Below are 26,282 nucleotides of genomic sequence, written 5' to 3' on the forward strand. Positions count from 1 at the left end.
GGTGTCTAGGAGAAATAAGTCCATTCCCTGGCATCTTCAGGGAAGTGAGAAGGATTTTTTGCTTTACCCTGGCACTGGTGTACACCCAGGGTAGCCACAAGCTAACAGCTGCACCTGAATGCTCGGGCTGCCCCTGGGCCACCCACAGTCCCTTCTGATCATGTGTTTTCCTCTTGGGGAAAATTACTCATTTCCACACACCTGCCCACTCACACCCAGTGGTCTGCTGGCAAACTCAACCTGCCTGGGAGTGGGGCAGTGAGGCCCTGACTTGTAGTTTTTCAGTTTCTGTGGGGCAAATACTCTGACCACGGCCAATTTTTAAACTGCCAGTGTGTACCACACGTGCTCATCTTAAAGCAAACAAAACACCTGAAATCTTTGCAAAAAGGAGGTTGTACAGGCTAATCAAGATGTAGTAGCATCCAATAATCAAAAGCAAGCCGTCAAGATCTTGGAAATGGTCTATCAAATATTGTGAGATTTATCCCAAGGAACTTAAATACACTCAGCAAATCATTCAAAGGCTACCCACCTGTTTTCTATGTTGTGTACTTGTATAATCTTTAGTCCTCCCCCATCTCCCCATCCCCCAAACGGTCTATGCAAAAGAAGTTCCTTTTTCTTGATATAAGAAAACAAAATGACCTTCAGGAGAGTTTTGTTTCATCAGCTTCTTGGCATTGACCGGCATTTCCATCCCAGGTTCTGGCTATGAAGTCATCAGGTTTGCAGGAATTCATTTCTCAAGGTTTTTACCAGTCAGCAATGAGACCCCAGTGGGGTTAAGGTACTGGCCACAGCTGTTGTAGCCCCGTGACTCTGCCACTGGATTGGGGTCTCAAGCCTGAAGATAGCACCTTCTTCAAGCTTCTCCCAGTGACTAGGGGTCTGGTTCCAGTGCTCACAGGCCAGCCTACCTGTCCTTTCCCTTCCCTTGTATTTTCAGAGGAAGAAGCTTCAAATGACAGCTTCGTCCCCTTTTTACTTTGGAGGACTCTCTCGCTAGACAGCTAGTTCTCTAGAGGAGGAAGAAACATTTTACAAGTAGATCTCTAAAAATCCAATAAAACTAAGCTGGTGGGAAAGCTCAAAATGAAGATTCAAACAAAGCTGTCATAATGATAGCCCTCCAGACTTTCAAAGAAATATTCCAAGGTGTGTTTCTCTTGCATTGTCTGATCCTGGCTGAATTGACACTTCTATTGGTGATTATGGACAGGATTATTCAGGATGCTGGAGTCCATGCTTGTCATGTATTCCTTTCTTGGGGAAACTACCTGTCCCACCCATTCCCACCCCTCTATAGTCAGGCATACACATTTTTCCTTCCTATTACTAAGCATAGAGTCTGGGACGACTTTTGTCTTTAAACTTGAGTTTTAAAGAACAAACTCGTAAGAATTGAATCTTCCAGAAAACTTGAGATTTTTGAAGGAAAACAGTGGTAAATATAGCTCATATTTTGGGGGCTCTGGGGTATATACATAAAACATTTCCTATATTCCTCCAGAGATCTTGGGGAAAAAACTGTCAAATTCATCATGTAACTAGAATTGGGAAGATTGGGTTTGTGTAAAGCATTCCCTCTGTTTTGTTACCTAACTTTAAAATTTAAACTTAAGAAGTATAATTTTTTCCTGGTTCTATTCCTTAGGATGAAATCTATGCTAGAACTTTAGGAAAATATCCCATTTGCTTACCTGTTTTCCTGTTTCTCTGCCCTGATTGTCTCCAAAAACCCAAAACAGGTTATTACTAGGAGGCATCTGCTAGCCTTTGTGAAAACTCCTGGAAGGTCTTTCTGAAAACTTTCACAGACACTTCACCTACTTCTATATGAAACTCCCCTACTTGTCCCCTTTCTTTCTTAAAAACACTAGGTCTAGATGCTAATTTGTTTCCGTATACTTTTAATTGATAACATTGGTCAGAGACTGCTCTGGAAACATGTGATTTGAAAATGTTTTCAAAAGAAATATTTCTCTATGCTAAATAGAAAAGTGAAGTGGGTTTTTTTTTTCACATAACTCATGATGTCTGTCTTTTAAATGTTCAGAAAGATGACAGTTTTCATTGACTTTAAGAGTGGAAGGCCTTTTTTTTAAAAAAAAGTCTTATTTCATTAAAAGCCATCTTGCTTTCTCCTCTCGGCCAATCACAAGTCTGGCTTGGTCATCTCTAATTAAAAGCAAAAACATCCTTCAAGGGAACATTGAATCCACTTTTATCTGAAACACCTGCAGAATCAACTCTGAAACAGCTGCTAGGAAACGCAAATCTTACTCTTTCTACAAATCTAAAATCATTCTGTCCTTTTCCCCACCTTCTCTTCGGAGGGTGTCCTTTCTACTTGTTTCATTATGGTTTTTGCCCACCTGTTTCTTACACCCACCACAGGTATTCTCAGCAGAGGCAGTGTCACCCACAAGAGGGCAAAATTGGGCCTTGGGGAGGCAAAAGAAAACTTAATTTGTGCATTAAGCACAGATACACAATCCATCACCAGATGCACAGTCCATCTGTAGTATTAAAATTTTATGGGGGGGGATTAGGGAAAAACTAAAAAGAATCCTTGCAGGGGGTGACGATGGAAAAAAAATTGGGAAACTTTGATCCAACAGATCTTATCATTGGTTCTTCCTCCCTCTTCTATATTTTACCCATCCTTTCAACTTGCCTTTAATTACCTTGCATGGTACTGCTTATATTTTCCAGATCTGTCTACAGGTCTCTTCCTGGTCTCCCCAGTTTTGCTCCCCTCTCTTCTGATCCACTGGGGCCTCGCCTTGATCTTCCTCCACCCTCCTCAATGACCCATCTCACCTTTGAGCTATGCCTCAGCGTTCAGGGTGGTTTCTCCTCCTAGACTCTGCAGGTCAACCTGGTCCCTGTCCCTGTGTGCCAATGCTTATTAGCCAAGGAGCAAGACTAGGGGATGGTTCTGTCCAACTGCAGTTGTGTTATGGTTTAGGATATGAAGAGATCGAATTCAGTCAACTCATTTTCGAAGAAGACTTCCTCAATGGCAGCTACTTTGGGGGCCATCTGCGTGGTCAAATTGCCACGGAGCAGCTGCATTTCGGGGAAGGGGTCCACCGGAAGGCCTTCCGAAGCACAGTGATGCAAGGTCTCATGCCGGTCTTCGAGCCTGGCCATGCCTGTGTGCTCAAGGTACACAACGCTGTCGCCTACGGGACCAGAAACAACGATGAGCTCATCCAGAGGAACTACAAACTTGCTGCCCAGGTGGGTCCACCTGCCCTAAATGTGTTGCTTGAGGTGTGAGATGGACCTGATAATGTGAGCTAAAAATCAGACTCAGAATTGATGGGAGCGTGTTTCTCCCCTTGGGGTGTGGTCATAAGGAAGCCACTAGATGAAGGCTAAGTACTGGAGATTGTGTCTCAGGTCCGAATGATTTCTTGGCCTCATGCCAGCCATTTGGGACCAGTCTATGTCTGGAAGTGCCCCACCTGGACTGGGATCACTTCCTAGGAAGCCCCATCAGATCCCTGAGGGTGAATCTACTTGGACACAGGATGATATTAAAAGTGGGGGTTCTAAGCCACATGGATGCCAAAACTCCCAAGGAAAGCTAAAGTCAGAGTAGCTTCTGGAGTGTTTTTGTTTTAGGGAAGAAGGAGGTGGGGCATATGCAGAGGGTCAGCGTTTTGTCCTATTTCCTGCCTCCCTGAGTTAGGTCATCGTCCACCCATAAACTAAGAAGTGTGATTGACCCAAGTCTCTTGAGTCCCCGCCTATGTTAAGAGTCAGTACCTTAAGGCAAGAGGAGAAAGGACGAGAATACGAGCTTCTCCCCGACGACCTTGGTCCATGAATTTCACTTGATGCCAGAGCTAGGTTTAGCTCTTTCACAAAACAGGTGCCTCTTAAATTTTTTTTAACGTATAAAATGAATAGGCTAAACTCAGATGGGTCTCCTGGGTGTTCTCAAACTTGACCTGTCCATGATTGCCTCTGATGTGGCAATGCCATGTAGGACTTGGTGCTCATAAAGACAGCCCTTCTTTTCCAAGCAGAGGATTCTGTCAGTTGCATTTGTTTCTCCTCCAGATCCGTCCTTCTTTGCTCTTTGGCTTTGTACTCCTTCCATCTCAAGGGCTGTCTGGTCCAGGCATGGAAAATCCCCCAGCCTCCAGACTCCTACTCCGAAAAGCTGTCCAGTATGGAAAGCAGAACCCAGTTTGCTTTTCCTAAGCCAACAATCTTGGCAAAGTGTTCACTACTTACAATTCAAATTACACCTTTTGAAGAACCTCAGATGGGAGAACTCTGGGAGACCCAGCAGTCCCCGTGCTTTATCTGGTATCCTGCCCAGGGGCCAGTCCCCTTAGCTCAGGGGGGTGAACTTCAGCCCCGTGGGTTCGTTCCAGACATTTTACAGTTCAGGGACACTCAGCCCCAGAGACCCCTTGACCTTCAAGTGAACCTTCAAGTTTCAGAGCTCCTCTGCATGTGGCCAGCTCTAGGCTGCCTTCATTGTTGCTTCCATGTCTCCAGCCAAAGGGTGGGTCTGGGGCTCCACTGGCTTCATCTAAGTTGGGAAATCTGGTGAGCCTTTCCAGGCAGCAATCTCTGATTTTCTTCTAATCCCTGGGCTTTTCCGTGTATTTGGGTGATCTAGGAATGCTATGTTCAAAACACTGCCAGATACTATGCCAAGATCTACGCCGCAGAAGCACAGCCTCTGGAAGGCTTTGGAGAAGTGCCAGAGTAAGTGCCTTTCCCTCTTGTGTTCACATCTCTGACTCGGGGGACTCGGGGAGGCAGGGGGCGGAGGGATGAAAGGGTGAGATGGGTCAGTAGGACACATTTCAACTGGTCTACGTTCCAGGAGGGCACAACATGGCTGTTCTTTTGCTTTTCTCTAAGTCACCAGAGGCTTGCAGGAAAAGAGTGGATAGATATTTTCTGAGCAGACCTGTCTGTGTATGTGGATGGAGGGATGAATTCCATAACCATATACTCCATGTTAAATGGGAACTGTCTCTGCTCTCACCGGTATTACACTGTCTAAAACCATAAACATAAGAACAGGAGAAGATCACAAAACGATAAGCCCTGTGATAATGAACACGGTGCTCTCCTGGGGGAGAGGAGAATTGGGAGATGAGAAATGTAGGAACACCGTCCCCCCTTCCTGGGGTCCCACAGACATGAACTACACTGGCGACTTTTGTCCACTCATTGACGAAATGTCAATTGGCACAAGCACGTGTTGGGGTGTCAGGAGCTTGTATTCACCAACCTGTTTATTTGGCTGAGGATAGAACTGGGAAGAGAAAGAGCTGTGCCCGGACACGTGGGAAACCTCAGCGCAGTCACTTAGGTAGCAGTAAACTGGGAAAGGAGCAACTCTTCCTCGACATCCTCTGTGAACTCCCAAAATGAGAGCGGAAGAAAACAGTCCCTCCCCGGGGTAGTATGTTGGGCACATCATGAAAAAAGCCTAACACTTGTTGCTCTTTGAAATGCTTGGCGTAGTTATTTAGGAACAAACATTTCTCAGCAGCTTCAAGAAAAATGACCAGGATGCAAAGAAAAAAACCCACCCTTTTCTGCTAGGTTCACTAAGACTGCATCTGGACTGGGTTGTATGAGGAATTGCCCAGCCTTGCTCCTCCAGCCCTCCCCTTCCTGCTCTGTCCCCTTTAGTTCCTCTTTGAAGAGGAAGAGAATCATCAATAATCTGCTCACCAGGCGCGGAACCACCCTGCCCCCGCCCTCCCTCCGGCAGGGCACACCCAGGCCTGTGCACTTTGACCCGTGCACAACGTGGGGGCCTGTTTAAGGAAAAGAACATTAAAATTATGAACATTGAGATGTGTCCGAGGACATGGGTCTATGCAGGCGAGGGACACAGGGCCTTAATCAGCACTTGCTTTATGCTGAGACAACAGGTGTTATCAAGCCCAACTGCTGCCTTGGGAATAGAGTCCTATGAAACCTTGGGCAAGAATATTATCAGTGGTCTGTTGTTTGACATCCAGAAACACTTGTCTCATTCCTGGTGGTGGCCAGGCAGAATCCTTGGTGAAGGAGCACATAACCAAGTTTGTTTTTCTCTGAGCCCCATCTCAAAATTCATTTCATTCAGGTTCTTGCAGATACATTCACCTATGGAATGGGATTAATTTTTTTTATAAACTTGCCCATCTCCCTTCTCTGCTCCCTTGGGGCTGGGCATCTCTGGGGGGAGAGCCACTTCCATTTCTGCTTATTGTCAAGCAGGTCACAGGCTTGTGTTCATGTCACTGGCCAGTCTGTGCAGCAGTAAGAAGCCTGGAGATTGGGGGGCAGCCCGGCGTTTATGTGTCAAAGGGTACCACGAAGTTGATTGTAATTCCCTCTCTATCGTTAATTATGGTCATAGCTGGCCCCGCTCTCCTGATTGTAACCTCCTTGCAGGCTTTTCACTAGTACCTTATGCCTGTGAACATATTTGGGGCACAGCACATTGTCCTCCAGGTGTCGGGGGGGAACGTTCGCTGGCAGGTGGCAAAACAGTGCAGACACCCTCCTTCATCCTTGAAGAGCCGATGCCTGGCCACCCTGAAACTGCAAATGACCCCTGCCCCTGTATCACAGGGAGACTTGGCCTCTGGACCATGTATACCCTGGGCCCACAGGCTGATTCCCTGGCCTCGGTCTTCTGGCTACGGCTGCAATTCTGCTCCAGCAGATCAACACAGCTACCCGGGTCAGAGGCTGATCCGCTCCTCTGGACTCCCCCAAGGGGAGCAGCAGGGCTACCGCCCCCTTCTCAGTATGAGCAGCCCCTTCAGGAGAATCAGGCCCATCTTTTTATCAGAACTTCCCAGAGGCAGTTCCCCCTTGTCCATCTTTAATTGGCTTTCTGATGCCCATGGTATCCTGGCCACCTTTCCTGTGCTGGTAGTGCTCTTTGGTGGGGGAACTGTGTTGGCAGAGTTTCTTATATCCAACTAACTTCTGGCTTCTGGCGTCAGGTTTAACTGCTGGCACCCAGCCATTCACGGCTCTGTGAATCGGGTTGATAAGCAGCAGTTAGGAGCTAAGAGAGCAAACAGTCAGTTACTACTTTTTCTGAGGTCTTCCACTGTCACAACACTGCAGCATCTTTGGACAGGAGGTTCTGTCACTTTTCACAGGTCTTTGTCTTTTGGGCCCCTTCACTGAGTCATCTTGTCTGTTGGCTTCACCAGAAGTGCGCTGTTGCACTTTGGCTTCTCCTGACATGGATTTGAATTCATGAGTCACCTGTTCTTCCTCTGACTTCTTTTGTGAAGCCCCACTCGTTGTCATCTGCACTATCCATGCTCAGAAAATAAGACGAGATTGATCAAACGAAGAGTGTCCTTACTTCTGAAGTGGGCCTAAGATCCCACAGCCTGACAAGACCTTTCCACCTGAACCCGTGTTAGAGAGGGTGAACGTAAGCAGAACTCTGGGGAGGGGGCAGAATGGGTGTGACTATGTGGGGTGGGGATGAATGGATGCCCCCCCAACTCCCGCACCAGCCTCCAGGTGCTCCGTGGTGCAGAGGGCTGAGCAGGGCCCACTGAGACCCATCCACATGGCAGGTGGCTGGACAAGGAAGGAGGAAGGACAGTGTGGGGGTGTCAGCATTATCCCCCAGAAGGAGGCAGTGAGAGATGGGGGTCGGGGGAGCCCAGCTGGTCCCTGCACAGTCTTGAGCAAAGGATCAGATGGGTAGTTGTTTTAACAGACTTTTTAATCTCAGTAATTTTAGGTTCCCAGCAAAACTGACGGGAGGGGGCAGAGGATTCCCACATCCCCTCAGGCCTCAGGCATGCCTAGCCTCCACTATTATTCACTTCCCTCACCATATTGCAACACTTGTTACAACTGAATCAACATAGATACAACATTATCGCCCAAAGTTCACAGTGTACATCAGGGTTATACATTCTAGGGTGTTGGACAAATACAATGACATGTATCCACTATTATAGCATCCTACAGAATAACTGCACTGCCCTGCAGGTCCTTTGTGCAGATGTGGCTTCTAGAGCTATTTGTCTGGTAACAGTGGATGTCCAAGGCCCAGGGCCAGAGCCTTGATGTGGTGAGACCAGTCTGAAAGTTGCCGCTATAACTCGAGAAAGTGGCAAGACGGGTGGAACTGAGCCATTACCCTGGGGAGTCTGAAAGGAAAGAATAAACTTAGGTGACATTCAGTAAGTAGGCATATTCAACCAGACTTGATACAGGGAGTAAGAAGGGAGAGAAGGTTGACTATGAACTTAGGAGACTGAGTAGACGATGCTGCCACTTGAAGAAAGTAAAGGCAGGGAGAAGACTCGCACACGTGGGGGAAATGAATAATTAATTTTGTATAAGCCCAGTGTGAGGTTTGTGGTGTCTGTGGTCCCTCAAGCTGCAGCCATTTGGTCAGCTAAACCCAGAGCTGAATGAAGAGAAGGGAACCAGCTGGTTTGCTGGGCATCTGCACACAGAAGGCCACTGCAACTGTGCAAGTGGTGGGCTTACCAGGATAGACTGCACAGAACAAAGAGGGAAGGACCAATGGTGAAAGCTTGAGAAACATGAATATGCTCAAAGGTCACAGGGCTGAGCAGGTGCTAGCAAACGCTAAGAAGCAACTGCAGTGGAGCAACAGCCAGGAGGGGACTCTGTCTCTAGAGTCCAGGCAAGAGGGTGAAGCTGGAGGGGAAAAGAGGTCACCACTGTCAGATGCTGTAGAAGGTTTAAAGGCCATCAGAATGGTGACCTTAGCAGGTGGAGATCCTATAAAATCAGGGCTAGTGTGTCAAAGAGGAAACTGGAAATGAGGCCATAGATGCAAATGAAGTCTCCCCTTTCAAGAAACTAAGGAGCAAGGAAAATCAGAATGAAATCTAAGGGCCAAGCCCCACCAAAGGAAGGGTGGGTAATAATGGTGGTTTTTAAGGATGAGGAGACAGGAACATATTTATGGCCTTGAGGCAGAGGGAGGAATTAAATAATTAACCCACAGAAGATAAAACGTGAGACCAGAGGTTGGCAAACCCTCTCTATAAAGGGCCAGGTGTAGTAACAATTCTAGGCTGTGTAGGTCCATAGGCAAAATCTGTTATGAAGATACTTTCATAACAACTGAGATGCCTTTTAGACCTTGAGGATAGATGGCAAGTGGGCAGCTGGAGATGTGAGCAGGAATTCAGGGAAGAGGTCTGGGCTTGAGCAACAAATGTGGAAATTGTTGACATATATATAAACTGCATTCAAAGCAAGGAGGTCACTAGGGAAGGCTTGTGGAGTGAAATGGGCTATCCCAGGGCGAGCTGGGCTGTGAAGGTTGGGGATAAATGAGGAACCAGCAAAGGGGTCAGAGCAGTAGCCAGTGAGGCAGGAAGAAAACCAAGCAGAAGTGAGCTTCTGAAAGCCATGGGAAAGTGTTTGAAAAAAAGGCGAGACTGTGTCCAGTGCCATCGAGAGTAAGATGAGGGCTGAGAAGCGACCATTAGACATGGTGTTCGCTGTACTCTTGACCGAGGCTGCTTTAGCAGGAAAGCCCCTTTGAGCTGGTTCAAGAGAGGATGACAGGGGGGAGCATTTGGAGACAGCTGTGTCTAGAAGTGATCTGGATTTTGACGGAAATAATGTCAGGAATGGGAATGGGCTATGGGGGTCCACAGGCTCTGTGTAGAGTTATGCCAGCCTGTTGTTCTGCCTTTGGGGATGAGTCTGCAGGAGAAACATTAGAGAGGGCAGAGCCATGGCTGAACCAACATCCTTGAGCACTTGACAGGTGTTGGGATTCAGGGTACCAGTGGAAGCGATGGTTCAGTTGGGAGCAAGGAGGGCTTCTCCAGGGCAAGAGGTGAGGCATCAGGGGATGTGGCACTGACCTTGGGAGACAGGAATACATGAGGGTGGCAGCTTTTAGATGTTTTTATCATTTCAGTTTTCACAGTAAAACAGGGAGTGAGGTCAGCAGCTGAGACTGAGGCTGTGGGAGGAGGTGTGGGCCATCTAAGGAGAAGGGAGCAGGTCTGGAGCAATCATCTGGGGATGGGATGATGGATCGGTGCAGAAAACATGCAGGAGCTGATGGCTTCCCTGCTTCCAGCTGCTGTTGTCACTGTGTGGCCTCTGTCCCCTCGCCTCTGCCCTCACACAGCCTATTCTGCACAGAGGGACAGGATGATCCCTGTCACACAGAAGTTTGATCATGTCACTCCTTGGTCTAAAACCTTCCAATAGCCTCTCCTCCCACTCGGTACAAAGGGCAGAGCTTCGCATGTGGCTGAGACACCCCCTACTCCCGCCCCCAAGGTCCAGCTTCCCATTCCTTCCCATCTTTGCTCACGTCCTGCCATGCTCCCCCTGCTGGCTGGCCCCCTCGCCGCTCTTTGAACACACCCCACACGCTCCTGCCCAGAGCCTTTTCCATCTGCTCTTCCTTCTACTCGGAAGGCTCTTTGTATAGATGTCCTCATGGCTCCCCCCTCCCCTATTTCTGACGGGTCTCTGTTTCAATGTCCTTTATTATCAAGGCCTCCTCTGACCTCACTAAATAACAGCTCTCCCACCCCGGCTGCCTATCTCCTCTCCATTGCTTTATTTTTCCATACAGCACTGAACAATATACATTTACATGTATTTTGTCTGTCTCCTTCATGCAAATGTAAGATCCTTGAGAGCAGGACCTCTGTTTTCTTTACTGCTATTTCCTGGAAGAGTCTTGGGGAGAGTGTCTGACACGTAGTGGCCACTGAATGAATATTTGGTGACTGAATGAAGGGATGGATGAATGGAAGGGTCGATATATGCTGGTTGGACAGATTATGGTCACATGAGTAATGGGTCATGGAGAGATGATATAAGGAGGACATTTGTTTCTCTGAGCAATTAAACTCCATCCTGAGGAGTTGCTGACCAACTTTAGAAACAAATAAAAGATACAGCCCTTTATCCATTGAATTTCCATCATTGGGGAGATTTTTAGTCTACATCTCGTGGAATTCAGGGGTGTAGCTCCCTGCTTTTCAGGGTCAGGATTGCATGTCCGCAAAGTCTGTCTTCCCATCTGAGAACGTGATGCGTACCCATGTTCTCTTCCCTTCCAGGATCATTCCTATTTTTCTCATCCATCGACCCGAGAACAATATCCCCTATGCCACAGTGGAGGAAGAGCTGATCGGAGAGTTTGTGAAGTATTCCATCAGGGATGGGAAGGAGATAAACTTCTTGAGAAGAGAATCGGAGGCTGGTCAGAAATGTTGCACCTTCCAGCACTGGGTCTACCAGAAAACAAGTGGCTGCCTCCTGGTCACAGACATGCAGGGTAAGGACAGTGGCTTGGCCTGGGCTCCGGGGATGCCGTGAGCGTGTATGTTTCTGGGGGTGTGCAGGGGGAGGGGAAAGAGAGGGTCTGCTAGATGCAGCCTGCAAGCCCCTCCACCAGCAGAAAGTGTCACTAGTGTCTCAATCAGAAACAGGTGTGACAAAAAAGCCTGAAGCGACCAACCAAAGGGAGTAATAAACTACATTTTGATAAATGACAATAATATCTTCCCATTACAAGATTGGCTTTATTGCTATAGCCTCCATAGGCACAGATGCGGAAGTATACGTGAAAATCCAGGTGTGTGCCTACAGATGAATATGTAATCATTCATTTTTAACATGTGAAATGGTCTCTCACAGTTACTTTAGATTTCAAGCTCCCCTGGTGAATTTACAGCATGTTTTCAATGTATACACACATTTTGGGGAACACATCTGTTGTGTAACGTGGGGATGCCATCATTAGAGACAGCCCTGAGACAAGCTGCAGTCTGGGGCTTCCCCAAGACCACCCTCCCGTTCATTCACTCCCTGGGAGGACTCGCAAAATGCAGAAAAGCCATTCTGTTTATGGTCGCAGGTTTATTATAGTGAAAGGATACAGGCTCACATCAGCAAAGAGAGGAGGCACATGGCTTGGCGAGGGGTGGGGAGCGGGGTCCAGGACAGACAGGGTGTTGGGGGGGCTTGCAGGCGACCCCTCCTGGTGGAGCCATGGGGACAGTGCTCACTCCTCCCCCCAGTGATGTGGGCCAACATGCACAGAGCGCTGCCAGCCAGGACAGTTCACCTGAGCCTTGGTGTTCAGAAACTTTATTAGAGACCCTTCACCGACTGCCCATGAAATGGACCTCAGTCTCTAGCCTCTTTAGAGAGTCTTATCAGAGCTGCGTGGTTGCCTCTCCAAAGCTGGGCAAAAAACAACCCTTTATTTATGCAAGTGTTCAAGGGCAACTATTTGGGGGGTGGGGTGGGGATCCCAGGAAACGCTAGTAGAGTGAGTTAGTGTGGCTGGGAAAGGAGGCTGATCAGGTACCTTATGTCACACCCAGTTACCCCTGTGTATTACTGCAGCGCATGCCTCCTGGGGAAACTCTGGGAGGCTGGGCAGAGCAGTTCTCAGAATGATCACACCCAAGGAGTGAGGGAGCCAAGGGTATTTGTACTCTACCTCCCTTCAGTTACCAGCAGGAGGCTCCTCCTGGTGGGGATAACTCCCCTGCGCTTGCCACCTGCAAGCCACGCTGAGCAAAGCAGGCACCTCTGCTGTGAGCAGAGGAAGCTCTTCGGGCAAAGAGATGCTGGTGCTGGCACCTGGAGGTAGAGCCATGAGCACAGATGTGGTCAGGATGAAGGCAAATAGCAGGGCTCTGATACCGTCTGCCTCAGGGGTTTTCCTATTCCTTTTCCAAGTAATGCTTTAAGAAAAACCTGACCTGTAATTTCGTACCCGCTAATGTCACACTGTCATGTACAAAGATCCCAAGCTCTGTGTAGGCGTGGTGAAGAGCAAGACTGCCTATGGGTCCTATTCCCCACACCTCCATTTCCCAGCTATTAGCCTTAGGCAAATCAGTGACCTCTCTGTGCCTCAGTACTTTCCACGTGGGGTTGTCTTGAGGATTAAACGGGAAAGTAAAACATTTGGCACATGGTTGACTTGTAAGTATCCCCTCTTTTTAAAAGCTTTCTCTTGAAATAACCATAAACATGCAAAATTGCAAAAATGTACAGAGAGGTCCCCTTGTGCCTTTCACACGGCTTTGCCTGATGATAGCATCTTGCCTACAGCACACTGTCAAAACCAGAAGGTTGACAGTGGCTCTAAGGCAATTAGCAAATTACAGACCTTACTTGGATTTCATCAGTGTTTTGTGTGCACTCATTTTCCCCATCATTTTTGTTTAATCTCTGCAATAATCTTGCAAAAGGGATGTTATGATGCCCATTTCACAGAAGAGAAAACAGTCTTGGAGCTAGTGTCTTAATCACCTGCTATCACTCAGCTAATAGAGGGGTCCAAGATTCCAACACACTATTTCTGACTGAACCCTAAGCTCTTTCCACTAAAACTCAAATTTACAAATTGGCAAGATTTCCAAGTATGCTTAATGTGAGGGCCACCTCTAAGGCCAGCTGGTAAGTGCAATGCTCCAGGCTTGCAGGGGAGGCTGATCTTCAAGTTGAAGGCAGCCACATACACCTGCTTTTTGAAGAGACTTTGCTGTCGTACACAAAAACCATGGTCTTGGAGTTCCGTGGTGGCCCAGCAGTTAAGGACTCAGTGTTGTCACTGCTGCAGCACGGGTTCAATCCATGGCCCAGGAACTTTTGGCCACAGGCAGGACCCAAAAAATGATCTTAACAGTTACTTTATTTCAATTCTGTTCAAATGTTTAGACATCCCTCTCTTTTCTCCTTCAGAATTAATTTTGCATTAAATAAAGTTCTACTGAAAAGCTACATCCTGTAGCTTCACGCACAGCTGACTTTGCTTCTGGGCACTAGTTAACAGCCGTAGTTATGCTGTCTCCCTGTAAATGACGGGTGTGGTTTAAAGTGCTGGCTCAGTGTTTCATAACGGTGTTTATTTACTCTCTGAGGCTGCTGGGGAAAATCTTTCTACTGTCATCATCATTGAGCCCAAGATAACACATCCATTTTCTAAACAATTCTCACATTTTGTAATTTGACCGAGACACTGGAATTAGGATTGGAAAATCCCAGACAAACCCAAGCTCAAGCATCACTTTCTCAGACTCTTAAAAAGTGACTCTCTCCCTGGTTGCCTTTGCTTGTTGATGGGATTGTGGTGAGTCCTGCAGGATTGTGGGGTGAAAGCTGAGCCCGGGATTTGGCCCTAAGGTCTGCATATGCCTGAGCCCACTGGGGTTCCTCGGAAGCTGCTGCCCAAATAACCAAAGAAGTCAAATTCTGGAGAACAAACTTGTAAGGCTGCCTTTTTCCTGCCTTCTACCAGAAACAACTGTAGACAACTATTATCCCCAACTCACTTTAACAAGCTGCACACTAGCATTTAAATTATCCTGTACAGACCATTAATAACCTCGGTTGAATTGCTGGTAAATTATTAAACCAAGAGAGGTTTCCTTTTGAAAAACCATATTCTACTTTTCCCCCATCAGTGACAACCAGTAATTGTGAGTCTTGGGGTAAAAGCAGTTCTCCAGATCAAGGACCTTTTGCCAAATGACTCTTTAAAACTGAACTTCTATGCAGCTTAGAGCTGTAAATTTTAAATACAACTTTCCGTGAAACAAGATGTCCAAAGAGGGCTTTTGCAATTTGGTGGTTTTTTTTTTTTAAGTACAGTCCTATAATAAAAACTATGTGAAGCATTTCTGCACATGTTCTAGTTGTTAGCAGCTTTGAAAGAATGAGATGAATTAGTCGCCAACTGTGAAAGAGGCTTTTAAAATGCTTGCTGGCTCCCCTCAAGTGCCGAGTCTAATTTGGCTCACAGGTGCACAGCAGACAAGCAGGGTTCTTTGCTTCTGACTAACCAGCCTGAACAGCAGTATGGTCTGCAAATTTTTTTTTTTGGCCACACTCCAAAAAATGTCCAGGCGGACATTGCTGAGTCAGAGCATTAACCCTTCAGCTATCCTTTCCCGAGCCTCGGAAAGACAGTGCTCATAGGAATTGGAGACCCATGCAACTAAATTGCCATAAGACCTCACCCTCAGGCTTGGCTTTTGCCAGGGATGCTAGTTCCTTCATCCAGAGCTCAAGCTGGCTTCTGGGCAGCCAGGCCCCTCTGTGAACTGGTCACCTGCCGGCCATGGGGAATACAGTGACCAGAGCCTCGCCCAATTGGGACAAGAATCGGGCAAGAGAAGAGGCAAGACCCAGGGAGCAGAGCGCTGTGAACCCCTGGCCCAGTGTGAAAGTCCCGCCACTAGATGGCGTGGGTGAGATTAAGGCCGAGCCAGGGAAACGGAACAGGTGCCCACAGCCATCACCCTAGAGAGGCGGGAACAGAAATGGTATCTGCTCTGGCAAGGAGATTCTGCAAAGGCCAGAGGCCACCGACACCCTGGGCATCACAGAGGGTTGCCTTCTTCCAGACCTGGGCAGGAGGGGAAGGTGAGACCAAACTTGCCCTTCCCCGCCTGGCAAAGCAGAAGAGCTTTCATACTCTTTGAATCCCTGGTTCCTGAGCCTTTCTCCCAAGTTCTCCTGCTGGGAAGACAGAAGCAAAAAGACTTCCATGTGCTTGGCTTCTGCCCAAGATGCCTGTGGCTCTACTGAACCAGAGTGGAAAGCTCCAGTAGCTGTTCTGTTGTGTCGGGATTGGTAGGCCCCGCCCCCACCAACTTCCAGTGGCTTAATGGAGAGCAGTTGGGATAAGCATCAAAGGGTTAGACTGTGGGTGTGCCCATACCAACAGCTCCAGGCCAGTGGTTAAAAGTGTACAAACAATGCAGGAGTGTTTCCCTGGGTCAAAAGCCAACCCAGAAAATCTTCAGTCTTGAATTGGAAAGCTGCCTTTATGGAAAGGGGAAATCGTGTGTCTGGAGTCTGGCATTGAACTGAACAAATGCCACCTTGAACTCTCTCACTGAACTTGGCCGGCCCAGCCCACACCCGCTCCACCTCCCTTTGTGCAAGGGGTTTTTGCTTTTAATGAAGGGCAGGGAGCAGACCTAAGTCCAGATCAGAGCATTTCTGGGGAGAGATCTCGTGGGACGGGCGACAGGCCTCCCTCCTCCAGCAGAGGGGGTGGACCAGGCGGACTGTGGACACCATTTCAGGAGCTATAAAGGGCACAAGTTGTGGGGCCAAAGGCCCTGCTCCTCGCCCACCTGACCGACTGCATCAGAAGCCTGCCTTCCCCATTAAGGTCCTGTAACACCCCTGTGCACATCTGAAAGGCTGTCAGCTTTTGCTGATGGAAATGGGGAGGAAAGCGTGTTTGCGCAGGGAGGGAAGCGATGCTGGGCTGGCATGACCCCTCCCCACGCTTAGATGGTCCATCTTTTCCGAGGAGCCCTGTGTTAACACATCCCATCTTTCTCTCTCCCTGTAGGTGTAGGAATGAAGTTAACAGACGTTGGCATAGCAACGTTGGCTAAAGGGTGAGTAGAAACAATAAGTCAAGTACATACCAGGTCAACTCTGGGTTTCCCAACACCTCCTGGGCAGATGCTGTTAGGCTGAGGCCGGCAAAGGAGAGTTCTTATCCTAACCGTGGATTACAAATGTACTTGGGCCACATTCAGTTCACTTCTCTCACATACCTAAAATATTTATGGACTTTGTTCTCCCAAGGAAACACATTTGTTTCCTAACTTTGAAACAAGTAAGAAATCTGTAAACCCATTTCAAGATTAATGACTACCAGGAGTGCCATGGTGGGGGAACATGCCAGCGTTGTTGGGATTTCTTTTAACGAGGAATATTCCATTTTCTACATTTTGTATCTTCACGATCAGAAGCTTCTTTTGAAATATGTGTCTATTTGCATTTGAGTGCCGTGAATTCAATTTGCATTTTTAAATGTATTTTCCCCATATTTTTTTCACCAAAAAATTCGTTAGGCGGCTTCCAAACTCCCATGGTGATGGTTGCAGGGGCAAATGGCTATGGAAGAGCTGTGATTAGTGACTTTGGTTGTTGGCAATGGTGGTGGTTTTCTAATGCACCCAGGGCGTTGCTTTGCTCCCTGTGGGGTGTGCCTGGTTGGCACTGAGGTAATCTTTCACCTGGGTGTCTCTTTAACAAACTTCCCCTTCTCGCTGCTTTGCTCACCATTAGTAAGAAGGCAGGCTACTTGTGGTCGGAGGTGAAAATCACGTTTTGGGTTGGAGCTACCTGGCTTTGCCCACTGCTGCTGTTTCTAGGACTGTTTATAAGGAGGAAGAAATGGACGGGCCAGTGGCTTGTGTCTTTAAAAGGAGGTTTTATAATGGTTTGGGTATAATGGAGCTGAAATCTCAGCTGACGGTGGCCATTGAAAAGCATCTGTTACTCACAGTTCCCAGGAGTCGGGGCACCCTTCCCCAGGCAGGAGGGGAAAACGTAGATAAGACCTTTGAGGTTTTCGAGGGAAGGAGTGGGTGGGATGGGATAAGCGAGCATGGAATGGACTGGTCAGGAAACCCCAGCAGGCTCGGGGCAGAGGGACTGTCTGGGGTGTCGGGGTGCCTGGTACTTGCCCTGGGTTCATGAGGGCAGGTAGACGGTGGCCCAGACTGCAAGACCCCCATGAGGAGGCAGTGGGAGTGGCTGCCGTTGGTTGCTTGGCCTCTGAAAGGCATTCTCAAACGCCAGCCATTTCTACCTCTAAGAATTGGCTGACCCAGGGAGAGGGTCTTTCCAGGCTAGCAAAACCCCAGATGTCAAGGTGTCAGAAATACAGATAATGAAATGGCCTCATTAATGCAGCTTACTCTTCAATGGCTGGGAACAACCTGTGTACTTGAACTTTCCGGTTCCTTCAGACCATGCGCATCCACGAGTGTACTGACTTTCAATTAGCAAATGAAGAATGGAGAAAAGTAGAGGGACTTGGAGAAAGGCGACCCCTCTTTCTTTGACCCTCCAAATCAGGAAATGTAATCAAATCAAGAAATGTAATTCATAAAGGTCTCACCGACTACACAAAAGCTTAGCATCTCCGAGTTAAGCTGCAGTTTGAATCTTTTCCTTTTCAATCTGCTCAGGATGATAAAAGTTTGTGTTAGACCTATCTCTGTGCTCCAACCCCACTGCCAAGCAGAGCCTTAAATATCCTGTGAGTCAGGGAAGTCGGTCATGGCCTTGGGCTATTGAAGAGAGCACGTCCGGAGCAGGGTGTGCTGGAGTGGGGTTAAGAGGGGTTTTAGAGAAAGACCTGGGTTCAAATCTCGGTCCTGCCACTCCTGATTCCCCGAGTGGTAGCCTTGCTTCTCAGTATCATAGGGCTTATCTGGTCATGATGAAAAGGGTGACAGTACTTCCTGGTCTGCCTAGGACAGTACCATTTCACATGTGCCATCCTACTACTCCATCCAGTTAGTCATCTGTCCTGACAAGTTTCCCCATTTGAAAATAAATTACATGGTACCCCTCTTTTGAAAGATTTTTCTGGACACCAGAAGATCGTCCCAAGTCAAAGCTCTCCTTTATAAGCTCCATGTTCTTTGTGGGACATCATAAATTCAGTCATTGTCCAGATCTGGTTTGAATGCTGGGTTCTTGTCTTACCAGCTCTGTGAACCTGAGACTTGACATTCTCAAAGCCATTGATCTACAGAATGGAGACAGTGTGTGTTGGGGGAAGGTGTCTTGATTTCCCCCAATTCATTTATATCCGGTTTCTGAAGCTTGGTATGTGCTTGATAAATATGAGTTTCCTTCCCCCACCCCCCATGCCTCAGCTGGACACCAGAGCAGGCCAATCCCATGCCATCATTTGAAACAACTCTCCACCAAAACAAAGCAGAAACCTGCCCAAGAAGTTTCAAAAACTAAGACCAACTAAGAGTGTGATTATTTAAGACTTCTTTTAAAAGCATCTTAACAGCTTCCAGGAACCCAGACCATATATATATTTTTTTTCCCTTTCCAATTTAAAAAGAAATCCAATCCCTTTGGTTTTGTTCTCAGCTTTAATGTGACTTATCTGGCCTGGGATAGCTGCCCAGCACCCATTAGAGCTGAGAGCTAGAGCCCCGTGCAAAATGCTGTCTATTAAGCGTTACTTACTGCCTCCCCTCTCGAGGTGGGGGCGGGATGAAAGAGAAGGGAATTCTGAAGCATCTGAGATGTTAGATATTAGGGTTTTAGATTATCGTGTCCATTGTGTGTTTTCAAAAACTTTTATTTAAACGTTTCCTTTTAAGCCACATTTTTTTTTTCTCTAAAGAAACGTTTCTTAGAATCAGTTTAAAAAAAAAAACTGATAGAGGAGCCTTTTAAAAAGTATTTTAAGTATGGTTGACTTGCAGTGCTGTGCCAATTTCTGTAGAAGAAAGGGACCCAGTCATACATGTATACATATACATTCCCTTTCTTCTCTTCCATCATGGTCTATCCCAAAGACTGGATATAGTTAGGGGAGCCCTCTCTGATCAGAGGACTGGGGCAGGGGATGCAGCTGGAAGATCCCTTTGGAGGCCCCTGGGAAGCCCATCCATCTGGCCTTCTTTCCTCCCAGGTGAGGAGCAGAAGGTGCAAGGAAAGGCGTGACCTGCTTGCAGGCGGGCACCGTGAGGAGTGAGGCATCCTGAGAGATAGGAGACGAGGTTCCATTAAAGAAACTCTGCAGGGAAAACCAAAGCTGCAGAGTGGAGCCCAGGCAATGGGAGAAGCTTGGAAAGGGTTCAAGGGCAAGGGCAGCTTACAGACGGGCGGAGACATCCAGGTGGGAAGCAATGGGGAGTAAGGGAAGGAAAAACTGGAGCCTGGCAGAGGTGCCAGAGGTCTTGCTGAGAGCAGGAGAGGAGACTGACTGCTCAGCCATCATCCTCTTTACTCTCTCCCAGCGCCTGTGCGGGCTTCCACCATCCCCGTCGGAAAGGGAGAGCTGCGCCTTCTCCTGAAGCCTGGGGAACGGGCACCCTGTCCTAAGAAGCAGTGCTCTGTATAGGCAGTGTTTTTAACCCCATTAGAAAGAACCCCAGGCATAGACGGGAGAAAACAGTGAGGAGGCAATTATTTTAATAATAATAATACATTTAAATCAAAGAGAAAAACTCCCAAATTTAGGATTCGCCCCCCCCTTTTTTTTTGGCCAGCAGTGGTCAGGATCTTTTGCAGAAAGAAGAGTTATTGGGTCATTTAAAGAAAACAATTCTCTCTGTCTCAACCCAAACCATATATTTGGCTGCAAGACTCTCCAGTAAGGGAGACCTGGCTTATTCTCTCGCTCAGTGAAGTCAGAAAGTGTGATAGGATTTTAAGGGTAAATAATCATTTATCATCTTACAAAAGAAAATAGGGAACTCATGATGTATTCATTTTAATGCCACTTTACCTTGTAGTATGATCCTTAAAACAGAAGCATGTCCTATTTCTCCTGGGACCGGGCAATAGAAATATGTCCAGAAATGCATCGCCTGTACCCCCAACTCCCACACTCTCAGCAATGTTGAGTACCAAAACTTTGTTACAAAGTGTGGCAAATTGGATTGTTGTGAAAACAATCCTTTTTCTTGGCAGACCCTGAGATATTAACTAGACTGTCAAACATATTTCTGATTTGAAATTGGCCGTTTAGAGTTCTCTGAAGGAGAGAAGGGAAAATGTCTGATTTCATAACTGGAGAATTTGTAATTGAACCTAATAAAACCAAATCAGTATAAACCAACACCTGGCTGGGGAGCAGGGCTGCACACCTCTTGTGGGTCCTACAGAAACACACCTAACCCCCATCGGCAGCTGTTTCTGGGGAGATGGTGATACTGCAATTCAGCCACCAGAGGGCACCAGAACCAATGCTTTTGTCAGCTAGAGTCTGTCCTAAAAAACCCATTTCATGTTAGTGGATTGAAGAAAAACAGAAGTACCTTGAGCAGATTTTTTCCTGGTTCGTAAGCACTGGGCCAAAATAGGATCGATATGAGTAGCCATCAAGGGCACCCCTCCCTGTGGCCACCAGACAGCATCACAGCGCTACCTCTGGGAGAAAACAGTGAGCTGTAGGAGGCATAGCCCATGTCAGGCGTCCCTGATTTGAAAACCCAATTCAGGAGACCTGCCCAGAATCACGAATGGTTTGCTCTCCACTGAGGGCAAACATGAGTGATAAGAGCCCAAATATCAAGGCAGAGGCATGGTGAGGACAACTGCTTCAAGAAAGCAGCACTCCTGGCACCAGTGTGATGTCCTACAAGCCATGAAACAGGAAAAATGAGCAGATGCCCACATTCCATCAGCCAAGTTCTGGAAAAAAGGCTGTGCCCTCCACGTCAGGAGCAGCTCACCGTGGAGCCCTGTGTGCTCTAAGCAGACAGAGGGGGCGACAACCACCTGGGATGCTTAACCCGGACACAATTCCCAGACACCACCGTGTCTGGAGAGAAAGGACGGAAACAAACTTGTGGGTGGAAGGAAATGGGATCTACTATTCAAGAAACACACCCTTAAAATGGGCTTGGGGCTGGGGGAGCATTCATATGCTCTCTGTGTGTGTGGTGACTGTGGTCAGATGATTTAATGCAATGTGTGAATCTGCCCGGAGGGGAGGAAACAAAGGGATTTGGAACAGAATTTCCTGACACCCTTTAAGCACTTTGCACAGCAAGCTGCTGTTGCTGTAGATCCCAGATGTTCTCACTGAGGCCCAGTCGCACAGGCCTAAGGGACCTAAGAAAAGGCACTTAGCCCTGAAACATGTGCTTCCCATTCTGCCATCACTGTCACCTACCCTAGGAGGCAGACTGCACCCCATTTTAATGATCAAAGCCATTATGTAGCAGAGTTAGTTGGCCAGGGGCTGATTTCGTTGGCCAGCCTTCTCCGTCAGGGAGGTCTGGAGGCCCATGATGGGGACATTCACCATTTTCACAGTCTCGGTGAGACTAACACCACTAGCAATGCTCTGTGTGTATGTGTGTGTGTGTGTGTGTGTGCAGAGTCTGCTGGGTCCAAGAGTCGGCCAGGACCGCCCCGCCCCCGCCCTACCCTCCACAGAGTGGGCATAGCATGGCAGGCTCCTGTTGCAGCGACCGGAGTTGAAGTCATGGGGTTCCTCCTGCTCCCCAGCACTACTCACTGGTTATCCCTGCCCAGTCTACCCTCGGGACCAGAAGGACTCAGCCAGGCCCCTAGTCACTTGTCTTCCAGATTCAGAGTCTGAACAGAAAGATCTGGAAAGATTGGACTCAAGCTCGCTCCCTGCAGGATAGCCTGGTAGACAGTGGGGGGGGGGGCGGTGAACAGTGAGGATGGGGGTGGTCAAGGGTCAGGGTCAAGGGAGCCTGAGAGGATGGGGCTCGTGAGGACCAGAAGTGTCTGGAAAGAAGTTACAGATCCTTCAGGAAGGCGAAGCGCCATGCAGCGGTGGGGCTTCGGCTTACAGGGGTTGAAGAGAGATGTGCTGCTAGAGAAAGGCTTGGGGGGCTTGTCCTAAAGAAATGTCTGGTTGAAGGCCGAAGGGAAGGAGCCTATAGAGGCACAGAATGAGGGGCTGATTGTGGGGTACCTTCCAGGGGACAAGCCCCTCCCCGAGGATTTTGGGGCTTGTCCCAGGAGAAAGGTCCCCAGCCAGCACTGTCCCATCCTGAACACACTGAAAATGGAGCCTCTCTCCACCCTGGCCTCGAGCCGAGTGCTCCTCTGACGGGGAACCTCAGTGGGGATGCTGCGCTTTTGTCTTACCTGAGGGGCCCCCTCCCCACCTGCAGGTGAACGGAAGGTGGGGCCTTGGGAGTCGGAGCTCTGGGGCAGCGGATGAATCTGCCTGCCTGTTTTGGGGCTGGCCTGTTCCTGCTGCTCCATGGGCCTCGGATCCCAACTTCCCTTTCAGATGTTAAGGAGATGGAGCCTGCTTCCTGTAGAGCCATGGGAAAAGGGCTTCATGGCCTCAAGAATGGACCCATAGACAGTGGGCCCCTCTCCTGTCCCAGCGCTCACATCAGAGAGCCCCTGGATCAGGGACCCTTGAAACCCCCAGCCCGAGGGGTGCTCAACCTCCTTGTCCGCAGGACCAGGGAGCCAGGCTTGTGGGCCTGCCTTTGCCCTTCTTTCTCCTTTGAGTGGTCTGGTTTTTTCCAGCCTGGGTGGATGTCGGGGAAGAAAGTGCCAGGGCTTGTTTCCATGGAGGCAGCGCGGCTGCTGCTTAACGGAGGCCGGAGGGGAGGGGCCGTGGAGGCGGCGATAAGGGCGGAGTGGGCAGCGGAGGGAAGGAGCCCGCTTTGTTCTCCGGAAGATGGAGCCTTTGGAGCACTTGCATGACCGTAACCCGATTTACACTCGGGGTGGCCTTGGGAGGGACAAGCCAGAAGCAAGGGTGACCATCAGATGCTGTGGTGATAAGCGGGAGGGCTGGGCTGGGTTCCCGTGGTGTCTCTGGGGCTGAGGGGCTGAGGTCACCTGTCCAAAGGGAAGGTGGTCAGTTTGGAGACAAGTCTCAGAATACACCTGCTCTAGAAACCAGGTTTGGTTACATTATGTCGTCTCTACTCCAGAGAGCCCTGTGACTTTTCCAGCAGCTTTTTCCAGGTGATCAGGTGAAAACAAGACTCATTTGGGGCCAACCCCAACTTGAATAAGCATAGGCAGTTTCTTTAGTGTGAGATTCATCGGGTTTTTAAAGAGCCCATGTATATTTTGAATGCCCAAGGGCCCAGGGGGAGAGATGATACAGCATTTTCCATGGTACTTAGGCCACAGAATTATTTTTCCAAAGCATCTTGTGTGACTCTTGTTCCTTGGAACATATTTTGGGGAACACTGACTGCCCACAGGAAAAGTGACGTAGCAGGGCTTGGGAAGCCTTGCACAAATGTCCTCTGGCCACGTCCCTCCTCAGGACACCTGCTCTTGCTTGGAACATCTGTCGGTGCTGTTCCCCTGCCAGAGCCATTATTCCTCCAGGGAACATCCTTACAACCTGCCAGGCAGTGGGGAAGATCGCAACCCTGGGTTTACCATAGCCTTTTACTGTAGCATCATGTAGTTATGTTCACAGGTCTCTTTCCCCTGCAAGATACCAGCTTTCTGGAGAAGAGCCACATACCTTATTAGTCCCTTTTAATCCCTCTACAATGTGTGCCATAGAGCTGGTGCCCAGTGACTGAAGAAATGAATGGACAAGAAGAAACGGAGGTTGTTGGTGGAATTACTAGATGGTTCCAGAATGGACCCCTCCTTTTACACAGAGCTGACAATCTATTCCACCTGTTTATACACCTAGACCTAGCTTTATTTTATATATATACACACACACCCCAAACTAGGAGTTTATCTCAGTTCCTCATCCTCCATCCTCATCCTCCATTCCATGTCCTTAGAGTCATTCCTTATAAATTACACTTTTCTTCAGAAAGGCTCTCCAACTAAAACCTCTGTTTTATGTAGCTTCTGGCTTGCTTCTAAAAGGCTTTCCAGTGTGTGGGGATTCTGCACAGGTCTTTCTTGCTCAGCTTTCTTTTTAATAATTAATGAATTTTGTTATTTATAGTTGTACAGCCATCATCACAACCTAATTTTAGAACATTTCCATCCCACATCCCCAGTCCCCCTCTCCCTCCCTGCCTTTGGTGACCATAAGTCTGTGAGTCTGTTTCTGTTCTGCAAATAAGTTCATTTGTATCTTTTTTTAGATTTCCCATCTAAGTGGTATCACATGATGTTTTTCTCTCACTGTCTAACTTCATTTAGTCTGGCAATATCTAGATCCATCCATGTTGCTGAAAATACTGTTATGCCATTCTTTTCTATAGCTGAGTGATATTCCACTGTATATGTGTACCACATCTTTATTCCTTCCTCTATCAATAGACATATAGGTTGCTTCCATGTTTTGGCTATTGTATATGGTGCCCAACCCAGTTTTCATTAAATGAGTCCTTTATTGAGCTAGATAAGAACTGTGATTTCTTCCATGAAGACACAGTTTGAAGTTTCTGCAGCTTTCCTCTGCCCTCTCCTCTCTCCAGATGTGTTCGGAGGCAGTAAGTTGCACAGGGAAGCCATGATCAGTGAGGGAGAAGCCGGCTATGCTGTAGACTGGTGGTTTTTGTGAGTCTGGAAGGCTTTGCCATTCATTATTAACATGAAAGAGGAGTTGTTTTTGAACAAGAAGTCAGCCTAGTATGGTTTCCAACACAACACATACTGAGTATTGAATAAATCTGTAATCCTCGAGAAAATATTAGCCAATGGAATCCAGCAACTTATAGAAGGGATCATATACCATGATCAAGTCAGATGCATTCCAAGGTCACAGGATGGCTCAATGTATGCAGATCAGTGTGAGGCACCATATCAACAAAAGAAAAGATAAAAGCCCCACGATCATCTCCATAGATGCAGAAAAAACATTTGATAACATTCAACATCGATGCAAGATTAAAAAAAAAAACACTCTTGCCAAAGTGGGTATAGAGGGAACATATCTCAGCATAATAAAAGCCATTTATGACAAAGCCACAGCCAGCATAATACTAAATGGTAAAAAGCTGACTCTGTGTGGCGTGAAGGCAGGATGTAGAAATAGCTTCCTAGCTCCTCCTAAAGCAGATTGCGACAGTGTGATTTTATGAGGTTGTGTTACACAAATGTCAGAAGCAAAAGAGATCTGTGTTCCAACATAAAGAGGTTTCTGTAGTCAAAGAGGGATGATGTGAGATCAGCCACGCTTTACTCTATCTCCTCACTTTTTATTCCAGGGGAGACCCCTGGACCAGTAGCCTCAGAATCAGCTCAGACCTTATTAAAAATGCAGAATCTTGGACCCCATCCCATACCTGCTGAGTCCAAACCAGCACTTTAGCAAGGCCCCCACATAATGTGTATGCACCACTCCCACCCAAGGGGCAAGATAGTTGAGAAAAGACTTCATCCGATTGTGTTCAGGAGAATCAACTTACTATTCCATGCCTGAGAATGGATAGGATAAAATAAAGTGATGGGCTAGAAAATGATACTAATTTGAAGAAAAGGATAAAAAGATTCTGTTCATAAAATTCAGTAGAACCAAGCCTTCTGAAAATGGAAATGTGTGATAAAGGTTTCCATGCAGGGTTATTTTTTCCCATTGTGTTAGATTCCTCTGGCTTCCATAACAAATTGCCCCCAAACTGGGTGGCTTACCACAATAGAAATGTATTGTTTCCTGGTTCTGAAGGCAGAAAGTCCAAAATCGGGGTGTTGGCAGGCTTGGTTTCTTCTGGGGGCTTTGCAGGAGATTGTGTCCCCTCCTCTCTGTCACCTTCCAGAGGTTGCTGCCAGTCCTTGACTTGAAGATGTGTGCCTCCCACCTCTTCCCCCTTTGTCATGTGCTGTTCTCCCTG

The 26,282-nt window shown here is 47.8% G+C and overlaps 1 protein-coding gene across 4 annotated transcripts in view; it reads left to right on the top strand.

Moving 5' to 3' along the window:
• ALPK2 (alpha kinase 2) overlaps positions 1 to 26,282 on the top strand; it is a 131,468-nt gene that overhangs the window by 100,163 nt on the left and 5,023 nt on the right. For 2 of the 4 annotated variants that reach the window (XM_047767047.1, XM_047767046.1), the window contains one exon: positions 2,719 to 2,968. In XM_047767047.1, coding sequence (XP_047623003.1) covers positions 2,719 to 2,869 — 151 coding nt within the window. In that variant the 3' untranslated portion in view covers positions 2,870 to 2,968. The other 2 variants (XM_047767045.1, XM_047767048.1) reach the window with 2 other exon arrangements.

This window comes from Phacochoerus africanus, chromosome 2 (genome assembly GCF_016906955.1).
Source record: "Phacochoerus africanus isolate WHEZ1 chromosome 2, ROS_Pafr_v1, whole genome shotgun sequence".
Lineage (NCBI taxonomy): Eukaryota > Metazoa > Chordata > Mammalia > Artiodactyla > Suidae > Phacochoerus > Phacochoerus africanus.